This window comes from Diospyros lotus, chromosome 1 (assembly GCF_014633365.1).
Source record: "Diospyros lotus cultivar Yz01 chromosome 1, ASM1463336v1, whole genome shotgun sequence".
NCBI classification, from domain to species: Eukaryota; Viridiplantae; Streptophyta; class Magnoliopsida; order Ericales; family Ebenaceae; genus Diospyros; species Diospyros lotus.
The window spans coordinates 8,145,350-8,168,019 of NC_068338.1; the positions used below are offsets into that span (position 1 = coordinate 8,145,350).

Genomic DNA, 22,670 nt, shown 5'->3' on the forward strand with positions numbered 1-22,670 from the left:
AGTCCTTGGTCAAGATGTCATTGAGAAGGGATATAAATGATGCATGCGAGACTAGTATACATGTTGCCTCTATCTTAAGGAAGATAGCAGCCAATCTTACAAGGATGTTAGTGTGGGATCTAAGGCAAGTGTATGGGTGCTTGTTGGAGAACATGTACTAGACATGATCCGACATGGGAATATATGAGGTTTTTAGGTCTCTATGGAAACCCTGGTGGATGCTGTGTAAAGTCATCTTTTAACTTGTGGTCACCATAGTATCTTGTGTATAGATTCTCATACTTTGACTCTGTTATGAAAGCAACCAGTAAAGGGTGGGGACTCGACGGTGATTGATTATGTCATGAAGCATATGAAGGTTGTGAGTGATTCAGAGAGGATTCATCGACCCTTAATTGAAGAATGTCTCTTGGGCCCATTTATTGAAAAGGTAACTATTTAATTTGTGCACAGTGGGAATTTTATTTGAGATTAGATCTTAAATCAAATGCTCTTAAAGTTATCCTTTTGATATATCAAAGATAGAAACACCAAACTTAGAAGTGGTGACACCTAATTCAATCCTCTATTCAGTCAAGACACTTTAAACCGATAAAGGGATAACATTACACATACATGATTGTAACCTCCACTGAAAGGTTTGTGATCGCTATTGATCCTTTTACTAATTGGGGCTCTTAATGGATTGCTAAATCCCACTCAAGGTCTATGGTTCTTTTAGTGAAAAGAATCGTTGCCAACATATGTAGAAGCCTAATGGGTTACATGCAATAGAACAGCACGATAAGGTAATTGCAGGCTTGATAGGTTTTATGAGCAAACCTAAGTGTAAGAGCTGGAATTTCCTAAATATTATAGAGATTAATATTAAGGAAAATAATGTAAATATTGATCCTAATAATTTGGGATTAAAGTCACTTAATGTCCTTGGCAAAGATGCAAACCTTAACTTGGAGAGAGGTAAAGCTACAAAAGAGTCACAAGACTTGAAAGGATCACGAGAGTCACGGGACCTAAAAGAGTCATGAGATGTGGACATGAATCCCAAATGGAAAACAGATTGCAAGAGATCAAGGAAACAAGCCGAATGAGCAAGAGGTCAAGCCGAGACCAAGTTGGGTACACTCTCTCGGTTATAAAATTGAGTGGGGAACACTAACTCGATTATAAAATCGAGTGGGTGTGACTTCGGCACCTTGGTTTTTTGGACATAACTCTCTCATCTAAACTCCGATTGAAATGATTCAAAATCATATGGAAATCTAAGAAAAATATCTACAACTTTAATGTTTTTGAGTTTTGAGAGATACTGGCCGTATCAAGGCAAAAATCAAGCTTGAAATTGATGCACCTGCACACCCACTTGGTCATAAAATAGAGTGGGTGTGGCTTCGACGCTGTTTTGGTTTTTTAGGCATACCTTTCTCTTCCAAGCTTTGATTGAGATTATTCAAATCCTATGGAAATCTAAGGAAATTATATACAACTTTCATGTTTTGAGTTTTGAAAGATACTGGTCGCATCAAGGCTAAAATCAGGCTTGAAATTGATGAGAGTCCAAAATGTGACAAGGTTCCAAAAGGTGACGAGAATTCAAAAGGAGTAGCCCAAGCAGGTCGAGAGAGGGAGACTCTCTCGGTCATTTGACCAAGAGAGTGTTCTCCCCTCACTTACCCATCCACCTCATCCAAAGACTCCTTACACTACAAGAAACAAGATTTTTAGTGGAGGCCAAGATCGTCACTAAAAGCATAAAAACTCGTCACTAAAAGTTTTAGAGGCCACTAAATTGGTCGTCACAAGCTGTCACTAAAAGTATGTCACAAATAGTATTAGTGGCGATTATTGGCTGGCCGTCACTAAAAATATCGTTTAGTGGCGGCCGGATGTGACGGTCACAAAAATTTTTTTAGTGACAACCGCAGTTTTTTTGTGACGATCATGGCCGTCACAAATAATGACTCTTCAGTGATGGCCACCATTGTCACAAGTAATGAATTTTTTGTGACGACTTTGCTGGTTGTCACAAATGATAAGATTTTAGTGATAGTACTAGCCGCCACAAAATGAACGTTTTTTAATGACCACATTATATTGGTTGCCACAAAGTGTTTAACAGATACTTTTAGTGAGAGTCGTGGCTGCCACAAAAAAAGACATTTTTAGTGACCACTTTTTGTTGGCCGCCACAAAAAGTGATTTTTATAAAAATTTCCCACAACCCACTGCTTGTTTTTCTATATTTTAAACCCTATTAATTTAATACATTGTATCCAAAATAAACACCATTCTAATCATCAAGAAACTTCAGAAAACAACTCTAGTCAATTAATAATTGACTAGCACTTTACATTTACAATATCATCAAAAAAAGATATCAATTTACAATCACATTGTCATCAAAAAAAGACATCTAACACTTTACATCAAAAAAAGACATCAAACAATTAAGTCTAGTCAATTGTTATTTCTAATCCTTCCTGCCCTAACATCTTCCATAAAAGCTTCAAAAATTGATTGCCTTTCTTTGACTTGGTCTAATTCTGTCGACAACGCTTCATTTTTCTCTTTCAAAAGTTGCATTTCATTTTTCAAACCATTATTATGCTGTCGCATTTGTTCTAGTTCTGTAACAAGCTCATGACGAGATGGAATCATCTTTCCAAGGATAGAAGAAGGAGTTGGTCCGAATCCATACCCACGAACACGTCTATGTCTTTCTCTTCCCATTACTTCAGAAAAAATTTCATTTTCATCAATAGCTTGAGAAGTTTCTTCCTCAGCTCTTTGGGTTACTGAAGATTGAATTTTTTTCCTGAAATTTGATAATAAATAAAATAGATATGTTATAACATAATACTAAAATATATATCACAATAACATAAACTGTTTAAAATAAAATTTACCACTATTTCTTTTGATGTGGAATCAACCATTGACCCGTCTTTTTTCTTGTGTGTCACCTTGAACATTTCCCATGCAGACAGTTCATGTCCTAATATTTCAGCCTGTATTAAATAGACAAGTTAATCAACAAAAAAAAAAAAAAAATTGTTAATGAGAAAGATGCATAAATGATTTAAATTATACCTGTTCAGCTCTAACTCGAGCAAAACTTCTAGTGCCTATAGTTTTAGTCATTGTTTGCTTTGACCGATTAGACTTATTACGAGCACAAAAAACCTATATGTAAGACCAAATACAATAATCATATTTTAAACAATTAAAGTGACTTGTGCATAAAAAAAGTAAAGGGTATAGAATACCTGAAACTCATGTGAGCTCAACCAACTGACAAATTGTCTCCATTGTCTTTGGTCGATTGTTGTTGGAGCAAACTTAATTTGATCATCATCATTGTCATATGCATCATAATAGTCAGCCTTCAACTTATATCTATGGTTTGCAAAATCCCTTCCCATCTTTCTAAAGATCCAATTTTTTCTTACTTCGTTTTCATCAAATTCAAATTTCTCCTACACAAGTTAAAAGAAAAAGTTGTTTGAAACGTTATAAGTCATGAAGAACGATTTAATACAATATCATATAAGTATAATATAGAATAATTATTAATCTTACCAGTACATAAGAATACATTTTATTCTTATTGTCTTGTGGAACATCTTCCCAACGCTTGCAAGAAATTGGTGCATCTTCACATACTTTAACAATCTTGCCAATATGACTTGCAAATACATTAGCATTTGATCCAATGGCTTGACCATAATTATTGAATTCCAATAGCAATTTTTAACCAGGAGCCAAAGATGTTAGTATTTTATTCTTTGTTTTCCCTCGACCTCTTTTTCTTACATTAGATGATGATGATCCTATATAATAAATATATGATAAATAAAAATTAATAATTATTTTATCATTTTACAGATGAGAAAATCAAACTATTAAAATATAGATAATTATTTCTTACCAGCGCAACTTTGTCTTATAGATGGATCAAAATTAGGTGGTGTGACGAGAGTTTGTTCGTTGGTTTCGATTATACCCTCTATTGGCTACAACATAGACTTATATATAGAAAGTGACTAAAGAAAAAAGAAACACTGAAATACACTAAGCTTTAGAAAAATAAAGAGAAAAAAAAAAACATATCAAAACTAAGCAAGCAAGAAATATACAATCAATCATCATCACTTAAAACTGGTTTTTGTTTCCTTCTTCCTCTAGTCTTTCTCTTTCCCTTAACTGAAAGATACATTCTTTTCCTTCGTTGTCTTGATGTCCCTTCTTCAAATGCAATCTCTAGCGGAATGTCACTTCTATGGCATGAAAACTCACAATCATTTAGATCCGCATCTTGGGTTGAACATTGGCCAATGTTTGATAGATCATTTTGTTGAAATGGTTCATCACTAGTGGCTTCATAAGCATCCATATCATAAAAGTTTCGAGGTTGTGATCGTTGAACAACATACCAATTAGGTTCCCCCATTTCCCTTACATAAAACACTTGTTCAACTTGGCAAGCAAGTATAAATGGTTCATTAGTCTGCAATGATCTATCGAAATTTAAGGAAGTGAACCCGTAATTATCTGTCTTGATTCCTCTTCCTTTATTGCATACATCTCTCCAATCACACTTGAATAGTATTACTCGTAAACCACCAAGATATTGCAATTCGATAATATTCATTAACACGCCATAGTAATCCACATTACCAAGGGTTGGGTTACCATCTCTCGCAGTTGCAAAACTATTAGTTTCCCCTCTCACAAAAACTCCACTATTTTGAGTTTTCAATTCTTTCTCTCAATCTCGGGTGTGGAACCGAAAACCATTAACAATGTAGCCTTTGTATGACAATGCACTATGATTTGGCCCTCGAGCAAGTGATAACAAATGATTGGTGACTTTGTCATTTTCTGAATTATACATTTGTGTCACCTATCCATTTAAAGGGAAATGGGTTAAATAACAATATAGTTCAAATGGATGGCATTGAACATCTAACCACAAAACATTTAAATGATACATATTAGATATTAATATACTTACTTGATGCTCAAACCAACTTAAAAATTCTCTATTGTGAATGTTTTCCACGTTTCTGGGATGGGAATGGGCTAGAGATTGGACCACCAAATGTTTGTGTTCTCTATTTTAAATTACACACAAAAAGCAGTAAGAGAAATTCCATGAAAAAATAATTGTTATAAATTAATTGGTATAGAATATGTCAAAATTATCACTTACTCTATGAATGATTGGATTTCATCACAATTTTTAAGGACATATAATCGAGCTTGGGACCATTCCTCTCTTCCAAGCTCACATTGAGTCGTTTTTCCTAAAGCACGACCTGTTTGAGTAAAAATAGATAATTCACCAATTGTTTTCACACCATCCCCGTCAGCATTTCTTTCAACACGATTGAATTTCGTTTCACATCCTTTTAGGTATCTAGAACAAAAATTTAGGCATTCTTCTGCAAGATATCCCTCTGCAATTGAACCCTCTGGACGACTCTTATTACGGACATAAGATTTCAATGTGCGTAAATATCTGTCAAAGAAATTGATAACTTTTCTTAAACTCCTTAATAAGGGGGTAAACCTTTTTTTTTTTCCAAAAAAACTAATATGAATAAGAACATGTACAAACCTTTCAATTGGATACATCCAACGATACTGGACAGGGCCGACAATCTTAGCTTCACTAGGTAAGTGAATAGGCAAGTGTTCCATAATGTTGAAAAAAGTTGGAAGGAAGATTCGTTCTAATTTGCAAAGAGTTTCAACAATTTGGAGCTCAAGTTCATTTAACCTTTCAACCCTCAATACTTTGGAACAAATCTCTCGAAAAAAGTTGCTCAATTCAATCAATGCACCAAAAACATCTTTAGGGATAAGGCCCCGTATAACAAGAGGGAGTAATCGTTGCATAAGAATGTGGCAATCATGACTCTTTAAGGACAAGATTTTGCGCTCCTTGATATTAACACACTTTGAGATATTCGATGAATAACCATCTGGTACTTTAACTTCTTTTAAAAATTCACACAACATCAATTGTTCTTTTGAAGACAACATGTAACATGCAAGAGGTATTTTATCATCTTCACCGAGTAGGTAGAGTGTCTCTCTAATGCCCATCTCTTTCAAGTCCATGCAAGCTTTCTTACCATCTGTCGATTTTCCTTGAATATGCATGATCGTTCCAATGACATTATCACATACATTTTTTTCAATGTGCATAACATCTAGATTGTGACGCAACAAAAGTTCTTTCCAATAAGGCAGCTCAAAGAAGATACTTTTTTTCTTCCAATGTTTTAGCCAAGTATCATTAGAATTATCCTATTTTCCTTTTTCAACAGTGCATAATTGTTCAAACACATCATATCCGGACAGTTGTGGAGGTCGGTCCCTTCGTTCCACCTTCCCATTGAATTGAATTTTATTATTAAGCCATTTATGGTTCCTAGGTAAAAATCGACGGTGGCCCATATAGCAAATTGTTTTCCCATAACTTAGCCAATGAGACTCGGTGTGTTTGTTGCAACAAGGACAAGCCCATTTTCCCTTTGGACTATATACAGACAAATTTGCATAGGCAGGAAAATTATTAATAGTCCATAAAATAGCTGCATGCATCTGAAAATTTTGTTTCTTTGAGGCATCATATGTTTGAACACCAGCCTCCCATAACTCCTTCAATTCTTCAATCAAAGGTTGCAAATAAACATCAATGTGGTTTCCAGGGGCTTTTGGACCAAGAATAAGTAAGGTTAATATGAGATAAGGCTGTTTCATGCACATCCAATGGGGAAAATTATATGGAACTACAATCACAGGCTCATGTACTATGAGCAATGCTCATTGAGCCAAATTGATTAAATCCATCACTTGCCAATCCAAGTCTAACATTACGAGGTTCAATTGAAAACGAAGGATAATGCTCATCTAACTTTTTCCAAGCTTCAGAATCAGCTGGATGACGTAATAACCCATCCTTAACATGTTTATCTTCGTGCCATCGCATATCTGAAGCTGTTTTGGATGACATATATAGCCTCTGGAGCCTTGGGGTCAATGGAAAATACCTCAGGATTTTTGTAGGTACCTTTTTCCCAGTTACATCTTTTTTTCCTGCCACTAACTTCCACCTAGGAGCACCACATTTCACACATTCATGACAATTTGCATATTCTTTTTGAAAAAGTATGCAATCATTTGGGCATGCATCTATCTTTTCATAATCGAGTCCTAAAGCTCGGATGCACTGTTGTTAGAATCGTGCGATTCGCATCGCGAATCGCACGATTCGGCTCGATTCCAAGAGAAATCGAGTCGAATCTATAGGTAGAATCGAAAATTGCTTAGAATCGACCATGAATCGAAAGAATCGGCAAAGAATCGATAGAATCGGACGAATCGAGTGAATCGAACGAATCACAAAACTGAAATAGAAATGAGATGAAACGGCAGTACCTGAAACGTTAGGAGCTGGAAGCTGGAAAGTTGAAACAGAGAAGCAAAAACGCTGCATATGAGCATGAGATGAAACGACAGAAGCAAAGGCGAGACTCGAGAGCTGCGACCGCAAGACTTCAGGTTCTGTTCAAGGTGCGTTGCTTTCTTCTTCTTCAGTTATTCTTTTTCTTTGCTTTATGCGAGACGCCTAGACCATACGAATCCTAAGAAGAAGACTGCGTTTGCTTAAAACCAGTGCTTCTATTCTATGCCTATTCCTAGAGAAAATCCAGCTTGGGAGTCTTGACGAGTGTTGAAACCAGTGCTTCTGTTCTAGCCACTTCTCTCGTCAAATCATTTTTCATCCTTGAAAATGATATTATAATTTTTCATGTGCTCACGTGCCAACAAAGACATCAGAGATGTGGGCAGCTGGGCACATGAGCCTCAACCACTCATGCTTATTTCTGAGCACTAGCTGTTTTTATTGACTTTGAGGTTTTCTTGTTTTGTTTTTTTTTTATTTTTTTGTTGCTGTTGCACTGTAGTGCTGACTGCTGTGTCTTTTGCAGCTATTTTTGTTGACTTTGGGGGTTAAGAGAACCTATTTTGTAATTGTTAACTTAACTTGTTATTGTTTTATTTTTTTTATATATATTTTCCTGCTATTAGCCTATTGCACTGCAGTGTCGACTGTTGTGCTGTGTCTTTTTTTTTGTTTCTGATTTTTTCTAATATGTTTTATTGTTTGGTCAGATTTGTTCTACTTTTTTTTATTTTCTTTTATGATATTTGTATTGTTTTTTATTTCAAAATTTTGACTTTATATTTTTTTTCAATGCTAGAAGAATATTGCTTTCTTTCTTGTTGAATATGGCGTCAAGATCAAAAAAGGGATCTACAACAAAGAATAATGATCCTATCTGGGAATATTGCACTCGGATTAATGGAAATAGAATGAACTTAAAGTGCAATTATTGTGGACTTGAAAGATGGGGAGGGATAAATCGAATGAAACACCATTTTGCGGGTGATCATGATAATGTGGCTCCGTGTACACAATGTCCAGATAATGTGAGGGAACTTTGTATTCAGATATTAGGAGAATTGGAAAGACAAAAGGTGAATGAAAAAGAATATTTCCAAGAAGAAGAGACAGAAGTTCAAATGATAGGAGAAAAAAGAAAAACTAGTATGGATGTCTTTGTCACTAAAGGGAAAGAAAAACAACAAACTTTAAATGCAATGGGTAAGAAAAGGGAGCCCGTTGTTCATAGCATTTGTAGATTTTTGTATGGACGTGCATTGCCTTTTGTTTTGGTAAAAAGTCCTCTTTTTGCTTCAATGATGGAAGCGGTTGGTGAATATGGTAAGGGTTTAAAACTTCCTAGTTATCATGAGGCTAGGGTTACATTTTTTAAGAAGGAAGTTGACAATGTAAACTCAATGCTGGAGAAGTATAAAAAGGAGTGGAAAATGACTGGTTGTACTTTGATGTCGGATGGGTGGACGGATAGAAAAAGTAGATCTCTTACAAACTTTTTGGTGAATAGTCCAAGTGGAACAGTTTTTCTTAAATCTATTGACACTTCAGATGTTATAAAAGATGCACAAAAGTTATTTGAGTTGCTTGATTCATTGGTGGAGGAAATTGGGGAGGAAAATGTTGTTCAAGTGGTGACTGATAGTGCTTCAGCCTATGTAGCTACGGGTGACTTGTTGATGGAGAAAAGAAAAAAATTATTTTGGTCTCCTTGTGCAACACATTGCATTGATTTGATCTTACATGATATAGGTGGGTTGCCTATTTTCACAGATACAATAAAGAAGGCTAAAGAAGTTTGTGTATATATTTATAGACATGCTTGGGTCCTTAGCATGTTTAGGAAGTTCTCTAAGAAGAGAGAGTTGAAGAGGCCAGGAGTTACAAGGTTTGCTACATCATTTCTTACATTGAGAAGCTTTGAGGAAAATAAGATTCCTCTTAGGGCTATGTTTGCATCAGAAGAGTGGGCTAAAAGTCATTATGCTTCTAAGGTGGATGCAATTAAAGTGGGAGCAATTTTGTTATCCGATGACAAGTTTTGGAAATCGATCAAGTATTGCTTAAAGTGTGTAAGTCCACTTGTTAAAGTTTTAAGACTTGTTGATGGGGATGTGAAACCAGCAATGGGATACATATATGAAGCAATGGATAGGGCAAAGGAGAAAATTGCACAAAATTTCAACCATCAAAAGATAAAGTATGAGCGCATTTGGAACATTATTGATACAAGATGGGATTTGCAACTTCATAGGCCACTCCATGCAGCGGGATATTTTCTTAATCCCAAATGAGTTTCTAAAATCATATTTCCTATAACTAACAAATTTTTGTATTGTATATGCTTTGTTGTTTCTTACTTGTATTGCATTTTTTTTAAGGTTTCAATATGATGAGTCTTTTAATGCGGATATAGAAGTTAAAGTTGGTTTATACAAGACAATAGAAAAGATCTATCCGGATATTGAAACAAGACTAAAAATTGATGAGCAATTAGAAAAGTTTAAAAAAGGTGACGGATTGTTTGGCATGAGTATGGCTACTTTAACAAGAGACAAGAAGCAACTAGGTATTATTTTGATTTAATGTTTTAATTTTCAAATTTCAATTGTTAGCTCCTTTAAACTAATTAGACTAATTAGTTTTTTATTTTTCTATCTTAGCTTTATGGTGGGAAAGCTATGGGGAAGAATGTAAAGAGTTACAAAACCTAGCCATACGAGTCTTGAGTCTCACATGTAGTGCTACAGGATGCGAAAGAAATTGGAGCACATTTGAGCATGTCCATTCAAAAAAAAGAAATCGTTTGGAACAACAAAGATTAAATGCTCTTGTCTTTGTGAAATATAACATTCAACTTGAATTAAGGCAAGCTAAGAGGGAGAAAAGAGGTGAAAATTATGATCCTATTTATTTGAGTGATATGGAGTCCGATGATGAATGGATCACCGAACAAGAAGATCCTTGTTTACCCCAAGATAATTCATGGATGGATGCTAATGAATGTTTTGAAGATGATGGAGGTATTCAACCAAGTAATAATAGAAGAGGTATATATCTATACTTTATAGTTTTCTACATTCTAAAACTAAGTTAATGTGTTTGTTTAAGTTTGGGTTGAATTCTAATATGCTATAACTTATATTGTATAATATAGTGCCAAGGAACTTGAAGCTAGACAGAAAAAGAAAAGGAAAAGTTGTTGAAGACAATGTGGAAGAAGAATTGGATTTAGAAATGATTGATGATGAGGAAGATGTAGAGGATGGAGAGCAAATGGATTTGGATACGTTTGAAGATGATGAAGATGATGATCCTCTTCAACTTGAAGATGAAGATGATTGATGTAATACCCTTGAAGAGTCATGATAAATTTGGTCATTTAAGAGAATTTTAGTCTATGAAAAATTCCAAATTTGCCCTTGAATTAAAGAAAATGCCATGAAATATTGGATGTCTTGTGAGGGGCAAAATGGTAATTTGGAATTTCATCCCAAAGGAAGATAAATTATTTTTGGAGAAATTATTTATATTGGAGAATTAATTTTGGAGAATTTAATTCTTGATTAAGTGCATAGATAATTAGGAATTAAATTGGAAAAACCAAGTATGGTTAGATTGATGACACTTGGCAAGTTCTTATGGAAGAGATTTAATTTAATTTGGAGAATAAAGATTTATTTAATTAAGAGAATTTGGTGACACATGGCATGATCTTATGAATCAAGAGGGATATTTAATAAATGCAAAAAGGAAAAAGAAATTAGTCTCTCAAGCATTAATGAGAGCCATTATGGAGAGAATTAAAAGAAAATCAATAATAAAAAGAAATGTGTCAAGCATTAATGTTGGAAAATAGAGGATTTAAATAAATGCTAAAGTAAATGGATTATGTCTTTCAAGAGCCTTTAAAATTAAATCAAAAAGAAATTATTTAAGTCTCCATTAAATGCTTAAAAAGTTGTGGATTTAATTTAAATAAAAATTTGGGAAATTAGTCAATCTTGGAAATTAGTCATGATTTAATTAATTGGAAAATGGAGAATTATGAAAAATTGGGATTGATCCAAGGGAGGAGATTTAGTCTCCAAAGAGAGATCAAGGGATGAGATTTAATAAGATAAGTCTCTTGGGTTTGTGTTTCTTTTGTATCTAGGCAAGAGTTCTCCTAAAATCAAGGGCTAGGATTTAAGTTGGGAGAAGCACAAGGATTGTGCTAATGTTCAAAGGTAGAGATTAAGTCTCTTGAAATAAGAAGAGATCTATGGCTAAGATGTGATCTTGAGAATTGGCATGGATTAAGAAGAAAGCTCCATAAATAGGAAGTGAGAAATTAGTTCAAAACTTTTACCATTTGTGAAGTAAAGAAGCAAGAAGGCAAGTAAGAAGGCAAGCAAGTCTAGAGAAGGAAGAGAAAGTCTAGCAAAGGTAATCTAGTTTTCTCTCTTGTTATAGTTGAATGCTTGTGTTTAAGAGCTAAAGTCCCTTTATTATTTTTCTTTAAGGGTGAGTCTTAGCTTGTGGTGGTGTTGAAGCTTCAAAGTCTAAGAGGATTCTTGGCTTGTGAGAGTGTAAAGCTTCAAGGAAACAAGGTAAGGGATAGCCCCAAGTGGAGGGGTTTTGCTTGCATTTGTACATGTATGAATGAGTTGCATGTGATGGTTCTTTGCATGTTTTGTGCCCAAGTGGACCTATGGCCATAAGGAGGACTTATGAGGGGAGTGAGGGGTTGGTTGGTGCCTTAACCTAAGTGGTTATGAAGGCATGGAGAACTACCCTTGATATGCATTGCATTGCATTACATGTTATGTTTCTCATACTTCATTTACATTTGCATAGCACCCTTACTGAGCATTGGCTCATAAGGTCCTTGACCTCAATGTAGGTGGAGAAACATCCAAGGGAAAGGGAGTTTTGCGAGGGTGAAGGTATTGAAGCAAAGAGGAAAACTATGTGTAATGGTTATGTAGTTTGTATTTTTGTGTTGTATTATTTTGTTAAACTTGGATTGTATGTAAATGTGGTTAAAAGGGGGAAAAAATTAGTGTTTTGGAAGCCCCTTGATATGGAAATGTATTCTGGAAAATATGGTTTTATTTAAAAAAAAAAAAATATTTTTTTTGGAAAAAAAAATGGCCAGGCAGTGGGCTGGGCAGCCAAGGCACGCCTGGGCGGGCTGGCGCGGCCGCGCGCGGCCGGCCAGTGCGCGCGCGCGCGGGGCAGGCGCGGCCCGCACGCGCAGCCTGCGCGGCCAGCGCGCGCGGCCTGCGCGCGCGCTGGGGGGCGCGGCTGCTGCTGCGCGCCCCCCCTGTGCTGCTGAGAAGTTCTTTTTTTTTTAATTGTTTTATTTTTTTTGTGGGTTATTTAATTATTTCTGACATTTATGAAATTATGAAATAATTTAAATAAATAAATAATTAAATGAGTATTTAGCCTCTAAATTAATTTTTAAATTAATGTAAATTTGAGGCAATTGTGGGAAAAATTTCTATATTTTGGGAAATTAAATAATGGGCTATTTTCCTTAAATTTTGAAATTGGATGAGGATGCTTTGAGAATTGTATTTCAAAAATTAATTTCCTAATGGTTGGAAAATTATGGAATTTTTGAAATAAATAAAGGGAAAATCAATGGAGCTTTAATGAGGAAAATTTATTTAAATTTTTTCAAAGAAATATTAATCCAAATATTTTACAAAGGAATTGGAAGAGAGATAAATGGGTTAATGGTTGGGACAAAAATAGGAAAAATTTATTTTCTTATAATTAAGGCGTTATGCCATAAATTATTTTAAGCTAGAGAGTTAGTTTATTTTCTTTCGATCCTGGTAGGTCACCCTTAGCCCTTCATTAAAGAGCTCGAGAAGGGGTGACGATTGCGAGGTTTCGGATTTTAATAGGTCGTTTGATAATTCCCGGACCCTCGAGCGGAGCGAAGAGATGGCAAAGCCTAGTTCCCACCTAGGTCGTTTCCCGTTGAAACGTAGCCGTCTCTTCATCTTTGCCCTAGCGTGTGAATAGTAAGTTGGCTATTCGTGAGTAACACCCGTAGGTGGGAGCGGGGCGTTACAATTGATAACTTGTGAAAATTATGGACAATGGCATTTATTGGTAGCCTAATGGCTAATAGTTGTTTTTTTCTAGTTTGTTATTTTGAAAGTGGTTTGATTTGATACAATTTGAATTTAAAGGCAACATGAATATATTTTTAGTATAATTTTAATATATTTTATTTATTTTCTATGGATATATATTATTTATATTTGAAATTAAAAATGTGTACTGAATCTTACGATTCGATTCGATTCTCGATTCACGATTCGTAAAATAAGGATTTCGATTCTCGATTCGAATCTCGATTCAACAACTATGCTCGGATGAATTTCCTAGCTTTATAATAAGAAGAAGGCACAGTTTCACTCACTGGAAATGTAGATCTTATTATCTCAAGTAGCATGTTGAATGAATTGTTACTCCACCCACTTAAACATTTCAAATGCAACAGTTTCACAAGAAATGAAAGCTTCGACACATGGGTGCATCCTAGAAATAGAGGTTGTTCGGCATCATGCAATAATTCATAAAAAAAATTTGCACTCGAGTTCGGCTCATTCTCGTTAGATGAATCATGACCCATATCAATATTAACACTTGACAACCCAAAGGCTTCTTCCAGCATAGGACGCATATCGTCATTATTATTGTTGTCATCATCCTCATCACTAATCTCTACTTCAACCAATACCTCTTCCCCGTGGTAGTACCAATTAACGTAATTCTTAACTATTCCATACCTAACTAGATGAAACTTGACATCATCTTGACAAAAAAAAATATGTATTGTTGCATTACACACAAGGACACCGAATTTTTCCATCTATGCATGGGTTTCTGAACACGAATTCAAGGAAATCATTAACTCCATTCAAGTATTGGTCACAAAGTCTGTCATCCAATTGCATCCAACTCCTATCCATCACACTAATTAAAAATAAATATAAAAAAATTATATTCTTATTCAAAAAACTAATAAAGGAAACTACAACAAATGTAAGGTACAAGTTTAACGTAAAATTTATAAAAGTTGTTAAACATCCATTAGATAGTCTAAACATAATGGACAAATAAACACATAAATTATGGTGATTTCCCACCACCTGGAAGGAGTGATAAAATCCCCATCACTCACGAGGTATGTACATACACAATGTCAATGTACATATATATATATATATTCATTAATATTCGATACCTATAAATTAGGGTGATCTCCCACCACTCGGAGGGAGTGATAAAATCCCCATCACTCACGGGGTATGTACATACACAATGTCAATGTACATATATATATATATATTCACTAATATTTCATATCTATAAATTAGGGTGATCTCCCACCACCCGGAGGGAGTGATAAAATCCCCATTACTCACGGGATACATACCTCTTACGATGCAAATGCAATCCCAAATAACGCAACGATTTGAAAACAAACCAACACTGCAATGGAAATGAGAAGGGTGATAATATTAGTAGCCCCAAAGCTTATAGCAATAAGAATTTTTCTTAAAATCAAGTTGTCCTGTTTCTGCAAAATTAAGGTTCACAATATTAAATTTTTGTTGTCTATTTAGATTAACAAACATTAGTAATCAAGTTAGTCTAATTTCTTGTACTCATCCATAATAGCAAGACAATAAAGAAAATATTATTATTTTTATTATTATTATTGGAAATTTAAATCACTGTTACTGCTGCTGCAACATTAACTAGAACTAGCAATACATTATACATTGATGATTACTTGATGCTCTTCTACTTCTAATACATACAGGCATTGCACTGCACTATTAATTAAGTATACGCAATACATTTACCATAATTTAGACAACACCAACTTATTTAAGCTTGTTTCATTATACATTGATGATGATCCATGTATGGCCAGAGTTTATAATTCCTTGTTCTTTGTAATTGAAAGATCACAAATTTTAGTTATAAAACCTATTGGTATTATTGTGCTTTTAAATTACATTTTGGAAAACAACTTCTAGTTCTTATAGTGAAACTCACCATATTATTATTTTCTTTTAACATTAATAGATACAACACCTCACTCTGCTACTGTTAACATTAATAGATACACCCTGCTTCTATTAACACTACTTTTACAACATAGCACAAAGAAATATAGAACACCACAGCACTCACAACAAAGCACAACAATGCCAAACAGATTTATAAAAGCCTCTTATAAAGTTATTTGAAGTTTCCTCTTTTGTATATATTCTTTTTTATATTATGAAGAATATATATGTATATTTATTTTGGTATATTAGAGATATTGGAATATATTATAAAGACCAAATTAACATTTTAACCTTAAAAAAAATATAACTTAATGCCACATACCCTTTGCATGCTGTTTATATATATATATATATATATATATGCAAATCATCCCATCTTTCGAATTAAGAGTGTTCTAGCGGAACAAGTTACAAATTAAGCTAAGTAAAACTTTAATTAAACATATATTATTTCAATGTTTCTTAATTAATTATAATGTTTGTTTTTAATATATATATATTACCCCCTTCACTCCCAATTTAACTTTTCCAACTTCCCCCAGCCTCTCCTAGCTTCCCCTTTCCTTGCTAATATATTATATAATATACCCATCTACCCACATATGCCATAATATAAAATATTTATTGTTAATCTAATACATATTCTCACCATATACAAGCTATGCACACGCAACATCCTTCAATTTTTCAATTGCTCAAACCCATTATGTCCTATTATTATTTAACATACCTCTTATAAAAACATATTATTATTGCAAAATAGCAATATTAGAGAGCAAGAAAACAATGCTAAATCAGATGATTATTATTATTGTAATATAAGGCAGGTTTCATTGCCATAATTTAACTTTGCTTGCTTCAATGCTCTCATTCTCATCTGACTCACTCATCAAAATCAAAAAGAAGAATGTGCAAAGAAGAAAGGCACTGCATCGCGCTGCACTGCACAGCACCACCTCCCATTAATCATCATTCCAAACTTCTTTGCTGGCCATGCACTTTGATTCATTTGTTATTCTCAAAATTAAATTTTAGATTTTTGTAAAAGAAAGATAAAAAATAAAGAAGCAGAGATGAAAACCCAAACAGAAAAATCCAAAAATGCCAAACAGTGCCAAAAATGCCAAAAAGAAAGATAAATTTTAGATTTTAGATTTTAGCTGTTTTGACTATTCGTATGACAAGAAAAATCCAACCAGTGCCAAAAATGCCACAACTACCTAAAAGAGCTTATATCATTGACCGGCGTAATGCCAAATAGAAATAAGATTCAGAATTCACAGGCAAAACCGGGAAAAAGGTATGACAATACACACTTGGAATAAACATCAAAATGCATATATACATATATCACTATCAATTTATTATATATACATATACAGATCACAATGTTTACTATTACTTGTGTTATTCAGTTATTCCTCTCAATATTCCATGATTAAATAAAAAATCCAAAACAACAGTTCAACAGAGAACTGATTTCCACTTAATTATTATGCCAAACCATCAAAATAACACGTTATCTTTGTTATACAATGAATATTTTTCCCAAGGGTGAGGTCGGTAATGAACTGATTTGAGAACTCAACCAAAATAACTAAAATGACTGAAATTAATCTAAATAGACACCAAAACCTAGAGCGAAATGTGTTCTCTAAGCACCAAAATAAAATTTGTTCTCTACTGTAACAAAATTAAAAATAGACCTGCTGGAGATGGAGGCCGCAATGGAGATTGAGGCACCAAGGAGGCTACGACGGAGTCGAAGCCGGAGATGGAGACAAAGGCACCAAGGAGACTATGACAGAGCCGAAGCCGGAGATGGAGACAAAGAAGGAGCCAAAGTCGAAAATGGAGACGGAGAAGGAGCCGAAGTCGGAGATGAAGCAGGAGAAGGAGATGCTGCGGCACTCAGGCGGCGGAGGCGGGAGAGATGAGGGAGATGAAGGAGATGAAGGCAAGATGAGGGAGGGAGATGGAGGGAAATGAATATGGAAGCGGGAGAGATGAGGGAGGGAGATAAAATAACTATAATATTTTTCATATTCATTAATTATTTTTTTATTGTAAAATCAACCGACGTGGCCTTCTCAAAAATAGACAAACCTCAATGCCAAATGTACATTAAGCCTATATACTGAGTGTCCTCACCGCCTAGATGCTTCAATTAAATTAGTCGAATGTATAGACGACAAAACTGAGGAAAATTGAACTCAAATTCAAAAAATCAATTCAATATAATGGACTGAAATTAATCAATCAAAATAATCAAAGTAATCAGTATAAAGAAAATTTAGAAGGAATTTAAAATATTTTTTTATTGAGTAACAAAGGATTTTAAAATATTTTTAGTGTGATTATTCCCGTAAACTTCAACTTATTTAATTTTATTTTAGTATAAAATTTATATAAATTTATATTTTGGTTAATTCTATTAAAAACCAAACCGGTAGTGTGAAAATTGATCCGAATCAAAAATATATTTTCGTATCAGAAAAGGGTTAGTACTAGGTTCATCACATCAATATTTAAAACATGATTTATATTAAAAAATTATTTTTTTAATTTAATAATTAAGTAGTTAAAACAATCGGTCTTCAAAACGAGCATATAAATAGGGTTATGGGGGAGATCCAATGTATTTTAATAATTGGGGAAGCACATATTCTCTATTTCTAATCTTAACTATTTAGTTCTATTAAAAATATTATTGTATTTTTTTTGTAAATTTTTTAGTAGTAAAAAATATACTTTTTAAGAATATTGGGAGAAGAATGAAATAAAAGTATATTGAAATAAAAAGATATTTTGTTTTTAATTATTAATTATATTTTATATTTTATGTGATATTTTATATTAAAATATTATTGTATTTTTATGTATCAATAATTTATTTTTAGTGACCGCCAAAGTTAGTAGTCACAAATAAATATATTGAAGGTATATTTTTAGTGACCGCCAATGGTGGTCCTCACCAATAATGCATTTTTAGTGGCCGCAAATAGAGGTCGTCACAAATAAATCAAATACTCACCTTTAGTGGTAGCCACTCATGACTGTCATTAATAATGTGCTTTTTGTGGTCGCCATTGGCAGCCGTCACAAATAAGTGACTTCCCCCCAACTTTTAGTGATGGTCATGGTAGGCTGTCACAAATACTCCACTTTTAGTGGCCGCCATAGATGTGGTCACAACTAATGAACCTTTAGTGGCAGCCATTGGCAACCGTCACAAATAATGAACCTTTAGTGGCCGCCATTAGCGGCTGTCACAAATAAGCGTAACATCCTCTATTTTTTTAGTGGCCTTCATGTTTGGCCGTCACAAATAATGAACCTTTAGTGGCCGCCATTAGCGGCCGTCACAAATAAGCTTGTTTGAGTTTCCTCCCAAGCTTTTAGTGGCGGCTATGGTAGGCTGTCACAAATACTCCACCTTTAGTGGCGACCACACATGCCCGTCACAAATAATGAACCTTTAATGGCCGCCATTAGCGGCCGTCACAAATAATGAACCTTTAATGGCCGCCACTAGCGGCCGTCACAAATAAGAGTAACATCCTCCATTTTCTAGTGGCCTTCACAAATACTCCACCTTTAGTGGTCGCCACACATCCCCGTCACAAATAATGAACCTTTAGTGACCAGCATTGGCGGCCGTCACTAATAATGAGCTCGTTTAGTGGCTAATTTTGTTGGCCGCCACTAAACACGTCTTTTTAGTGACAAACAGTTTATGGCCGCCACTAATAATTGTATTTGTGACAAATATCTTTTGGCCGTCACTAAAAGTGGCCACTAAAAACTACTTTTCTTGTAGTGTTACTCAATCCATCATTTATGAAATTAATTTTATCTTCTCTATTTATGAAAGTAAACCCCACAGATTTGCATCGTGTGTTACAAGTCCATTAAGCACATTTGTGACAACCATTTATTCTTTTCGCTCTTCATTTTTTCGAAAAACTACTCTTTCCCAAGCTTGGGAAGTGCTTAAAACTAGGTGAGGTTTCGCCAGCTAATCGAACTTTTGCTTCAATCAACAAACAAATATCTCCAGTGATGTTTTTACACATCAATAGCCTAAGTCTTTCACACTTAGTAGCATAATTTTTTTTCAAATCATTTTGCGAGAGAGATGGATAGTACTTGAGAATTTTCGAGAGCTAAAAATCAAATTTTTAAAACACAACTATAGTAAGAGAAAAGAAAAGGCTTGCCTCATACAGATACGGAGTCTCTCATAGGGCAGTGGAAGTCACTATTCCAACAACCACACTTGACTCGAGGTGTGCCACAAGTGCAGGGTCACGTCTGGAGTCTTCTTTTTTCAACGCTTGGCGTTTATTTTTCTTTATAGGGCAGTGTGATTGCTCTGCCCAAAAAAAGTGGTTCTCATCAGCGTTAAGTCTGTCTCTCTCTTATATCTTTATATATATTTATATTTTTTATTTATTTTTATTATTTTCTTAGAGTTTTTTTTTTTTTTTTTAAGGAGCCCAATAAAATCACATATACCACACAAAACAATTCATAAGTACACCTTACCCCCAACTTGAATTATGCATTATCCTCAATTGGCAATAATAGAAAAGATAGAGGATAGGCATACCTGGCGGTCATCAATGCATGAATATGTGGTGTTCTCTTTACCCTCAATGGCTATAAGGGTTGTTATTAATGTCCTAGTCCTAGAGACGTCCATTTAACCTATACGGAAAGGTGGTCTTTTAACGTCAGATTTTCAGACGATACGAAACCTCCTTTACTCATTTGATGGTGGATCCCCTAAATCCACGCTTCCTTCGTCTTACTCAAAACTATACTGATAAGGTTTCAACATATGACCATTGACCTTAAGGCATTGCCCTCACTCCTAATTTTCAATTTTGAAAGCCCCATATTCCGAGATGGACTTGATTATGAAGGGGCCAACCCATCTTAACTTTAATTTTTTGGAGAATAAATACAATCTAGAATCGTACAAGTGTACCTGTTGCCTGACATGAAAGCTTTTCCTAAAGATGCATCGGTTATGAAACTCTTTCATGAGAAGCTTGGCCAATCATGCATTTTTAAATGCATCGTTTTATGTTTCCTCAAATTCGTTTAATTGGAGCTTCCTAGAGAGGCCTATTTCGGTCAAACTCTTGTCGATTCTTTGAATTTCCTAATATACTCTATGTTCAATTTCCACGGGTAGATGACAAGGTTTACCATACATTAATCTATATGGAGACATTCCTAGGATCATTTTATATGCAGTCCTATACGCCCAAAAAGCGTCCACTAATCTCATAGACCAATCTTTACCATTGGTGGCAACGGTCATTTCTAGGATATGTTTAATCTCCCTATTAGCTAGCTTAGCCTGACCACTAGTCTAGGGATGGTACGGTGTGGCAATCTTGTGCAGCACACCGTATTTTTTCATGAGTCCTGCCATGAACTTGCTACAAAATTGGGAACCCCTATCACTAATGATTTCTCGTGGCATCCCAAACTGGCTGAAAATGTTCTCCCTTAAAAATTTTACCACAATCCTATGGTCATTGCTCCTTGTCATGATTTCTTCGACCCATGTGGACACGTAGTCGATAGCAAGTAAGATATACACATGCCCAAATGAGCTAACAAATGGACCCATAAAGTCTATGCCCCAGCAGTCAAAGACTTTTAAAACTTAGATTGGTTGTAACGGCATCATGTTTCTCTTGGATAGACTACCTAGTTTTTGACATCGATCACAACTTGCACAAAATCTATACACATCCTTAAATAGTGTCAGCCAATAAAATCCACTTTGTAGAATTTTTACAATTGTTTTCTTGATGAAAAAATGGCCTCCACAAGCAAGAGTATGACAAAAATTAATGACACTTTGTTATTCATGATTGGGGATCCATCTGCAGATGATTTGGTCAGGACAATACTTGAACAGATACGGGTCATCCTAGAAAATTATCACCACCTTCCTGAAATTTTTTTGTTTATCTAGTTTGGACCAATAATCTGGGATCCATCTAGTGACTAGATAATTTGCTATGTCAGCGTACCATGGAAAGGTGGGTGGTTCAATTTGAGTGTTTTTTTGAAACAATTGTTCTTTAGGAAAGGAATCCTGGATTGGGTTTTCAAATTGATTAAGAATCTGGCATGGTAGACGAGATAAGTGATCGGCCACCACATTTTCTACCCCATTTTTGTCTCTAATCTCAATATGGAATTCTTGTAACAATAAGATCCATCGACGAAGATGGGGTTTTGTATCCTGATTTGTGAACAAATATTTGAGACTAGCATGGTCAGTAAAAACAATCATCAGTGACCCCACAAGGTAAGATCATAATTTGTCTAGAGCTGAGACAACTGCTAGCAACTCTGTCTCTATCATGGTGTAGTTCTTTTGAGCCTCATTAAGAGTTTTGCTAGCGTAATATATCACATGAGGTTTCTTGTCTATCCTTTTCCCTAACACGACTCCTATCGTGTAATCACTGGAGTCACACATCAGCTCAAATGGTTGGGACCAATCAGGGGATTGAATGATGGGTGCGGAAATGAGTGAGTTTTTCAATTTCTCAAAAGCAGTTTGACACTTACTAGTCCACTCAAATGGCATGTCTAGGGCTAAGAGGCGACATAAAGGTCTGGCTATAGCACTAAATGAAGCAATAAAGCGCTTATAAAAACCAGCATGGCCAAGAAAAGACCTAACATCTCTCATATTCTTCGGAGCGGGTAATTTTTGAATTAATTGAACCTTAAATTGATCGACCTCAATACCCTTAGAAGAAACAATGTGTCCCAAGACACTTCCTTTACTGACCATGAAGTGGCACTTCTCCCAATTAAGCACTAAATACGTTTCCTTGCACTGCTCCAAGACTCTCTAAATTTTTTAAACAACTGTTAAAGCTGTCTCCGTACACTAAGAAGTCATCCATGAAGACTTGCACCACATTCTCTACCAATTCATTGAAGATGGTCATCACGCATCTTTGAAATGTTACAAGGGCATTGCATAGACCGAATGGCATTCGTCTATAAGCAAATGTCCTAAATAGACACGTGAATGTGGTGTTCTCCTGATCCTCTAACGCAAT

At 34.9% G+C, this 22,670-nt stretch overlaps 2 protein-coding genes across 4 annotated transcripts; one reads left to right on the forward strand and one right to left on the reverse strand.

The window, feature by feature from the left end:
• Window positions 1–2,391: 2,391 nt before the first annotated feature.
• LOC127795251 (uncharacterized) lies at window positions 2,392–17,564 on the reverse strand. 3 transcript variants are annotated; one of them, XM_052326824.1, is made up of 6 exons: window positions 17,271–17,564; window positions 14,919–14,974; window positions 3,267–3,476; window positions 3,091–3,183; window positions 2,907–3,008; window positions 2,392–2,815 (listed from the first exon to the last, which is right to left on the reverse strand). In XM_052326824.1, exons 3-6 carry the CDS (start codon window positions 3,420–3,422, stop codon window positions 2,780–2,782), a joined length of 387 nt encoding a protein of 128 aa, XP_052182784.1. In that variant the 5' UTR covers window positions 3,423–3,476; window positions 14,919–14,974; window positions 17,271–17,564; the 3' UTR covers window positions 2,392–2,779. The 3 variants fall into 2 exon arrangements, 2 of the variants coding, with proteins under 2 accessions (XP_052182784.1, XP_052182774.1); XR_008021771.1 differs by lacking the exons at window positions 14,919–14,974; window positions 17,271–17,564 and adding an exon at window positions 3,580–8,911.
• LOC127798293 (uncharacterized) lies at window positions 8,305–9,768 on the forward strand. The gene has a single exon (XM_052331802.1). The coding sequence runs from the start codon at window positions 8,305–8,307 to the stop codon at window positions 9,766–9,768; it is 1,464 nt and encodes a 487-aa protein (XP_052187762.1).
• Window positions 17,565–22,670: the final 5,106 nt, after the last annotated feature.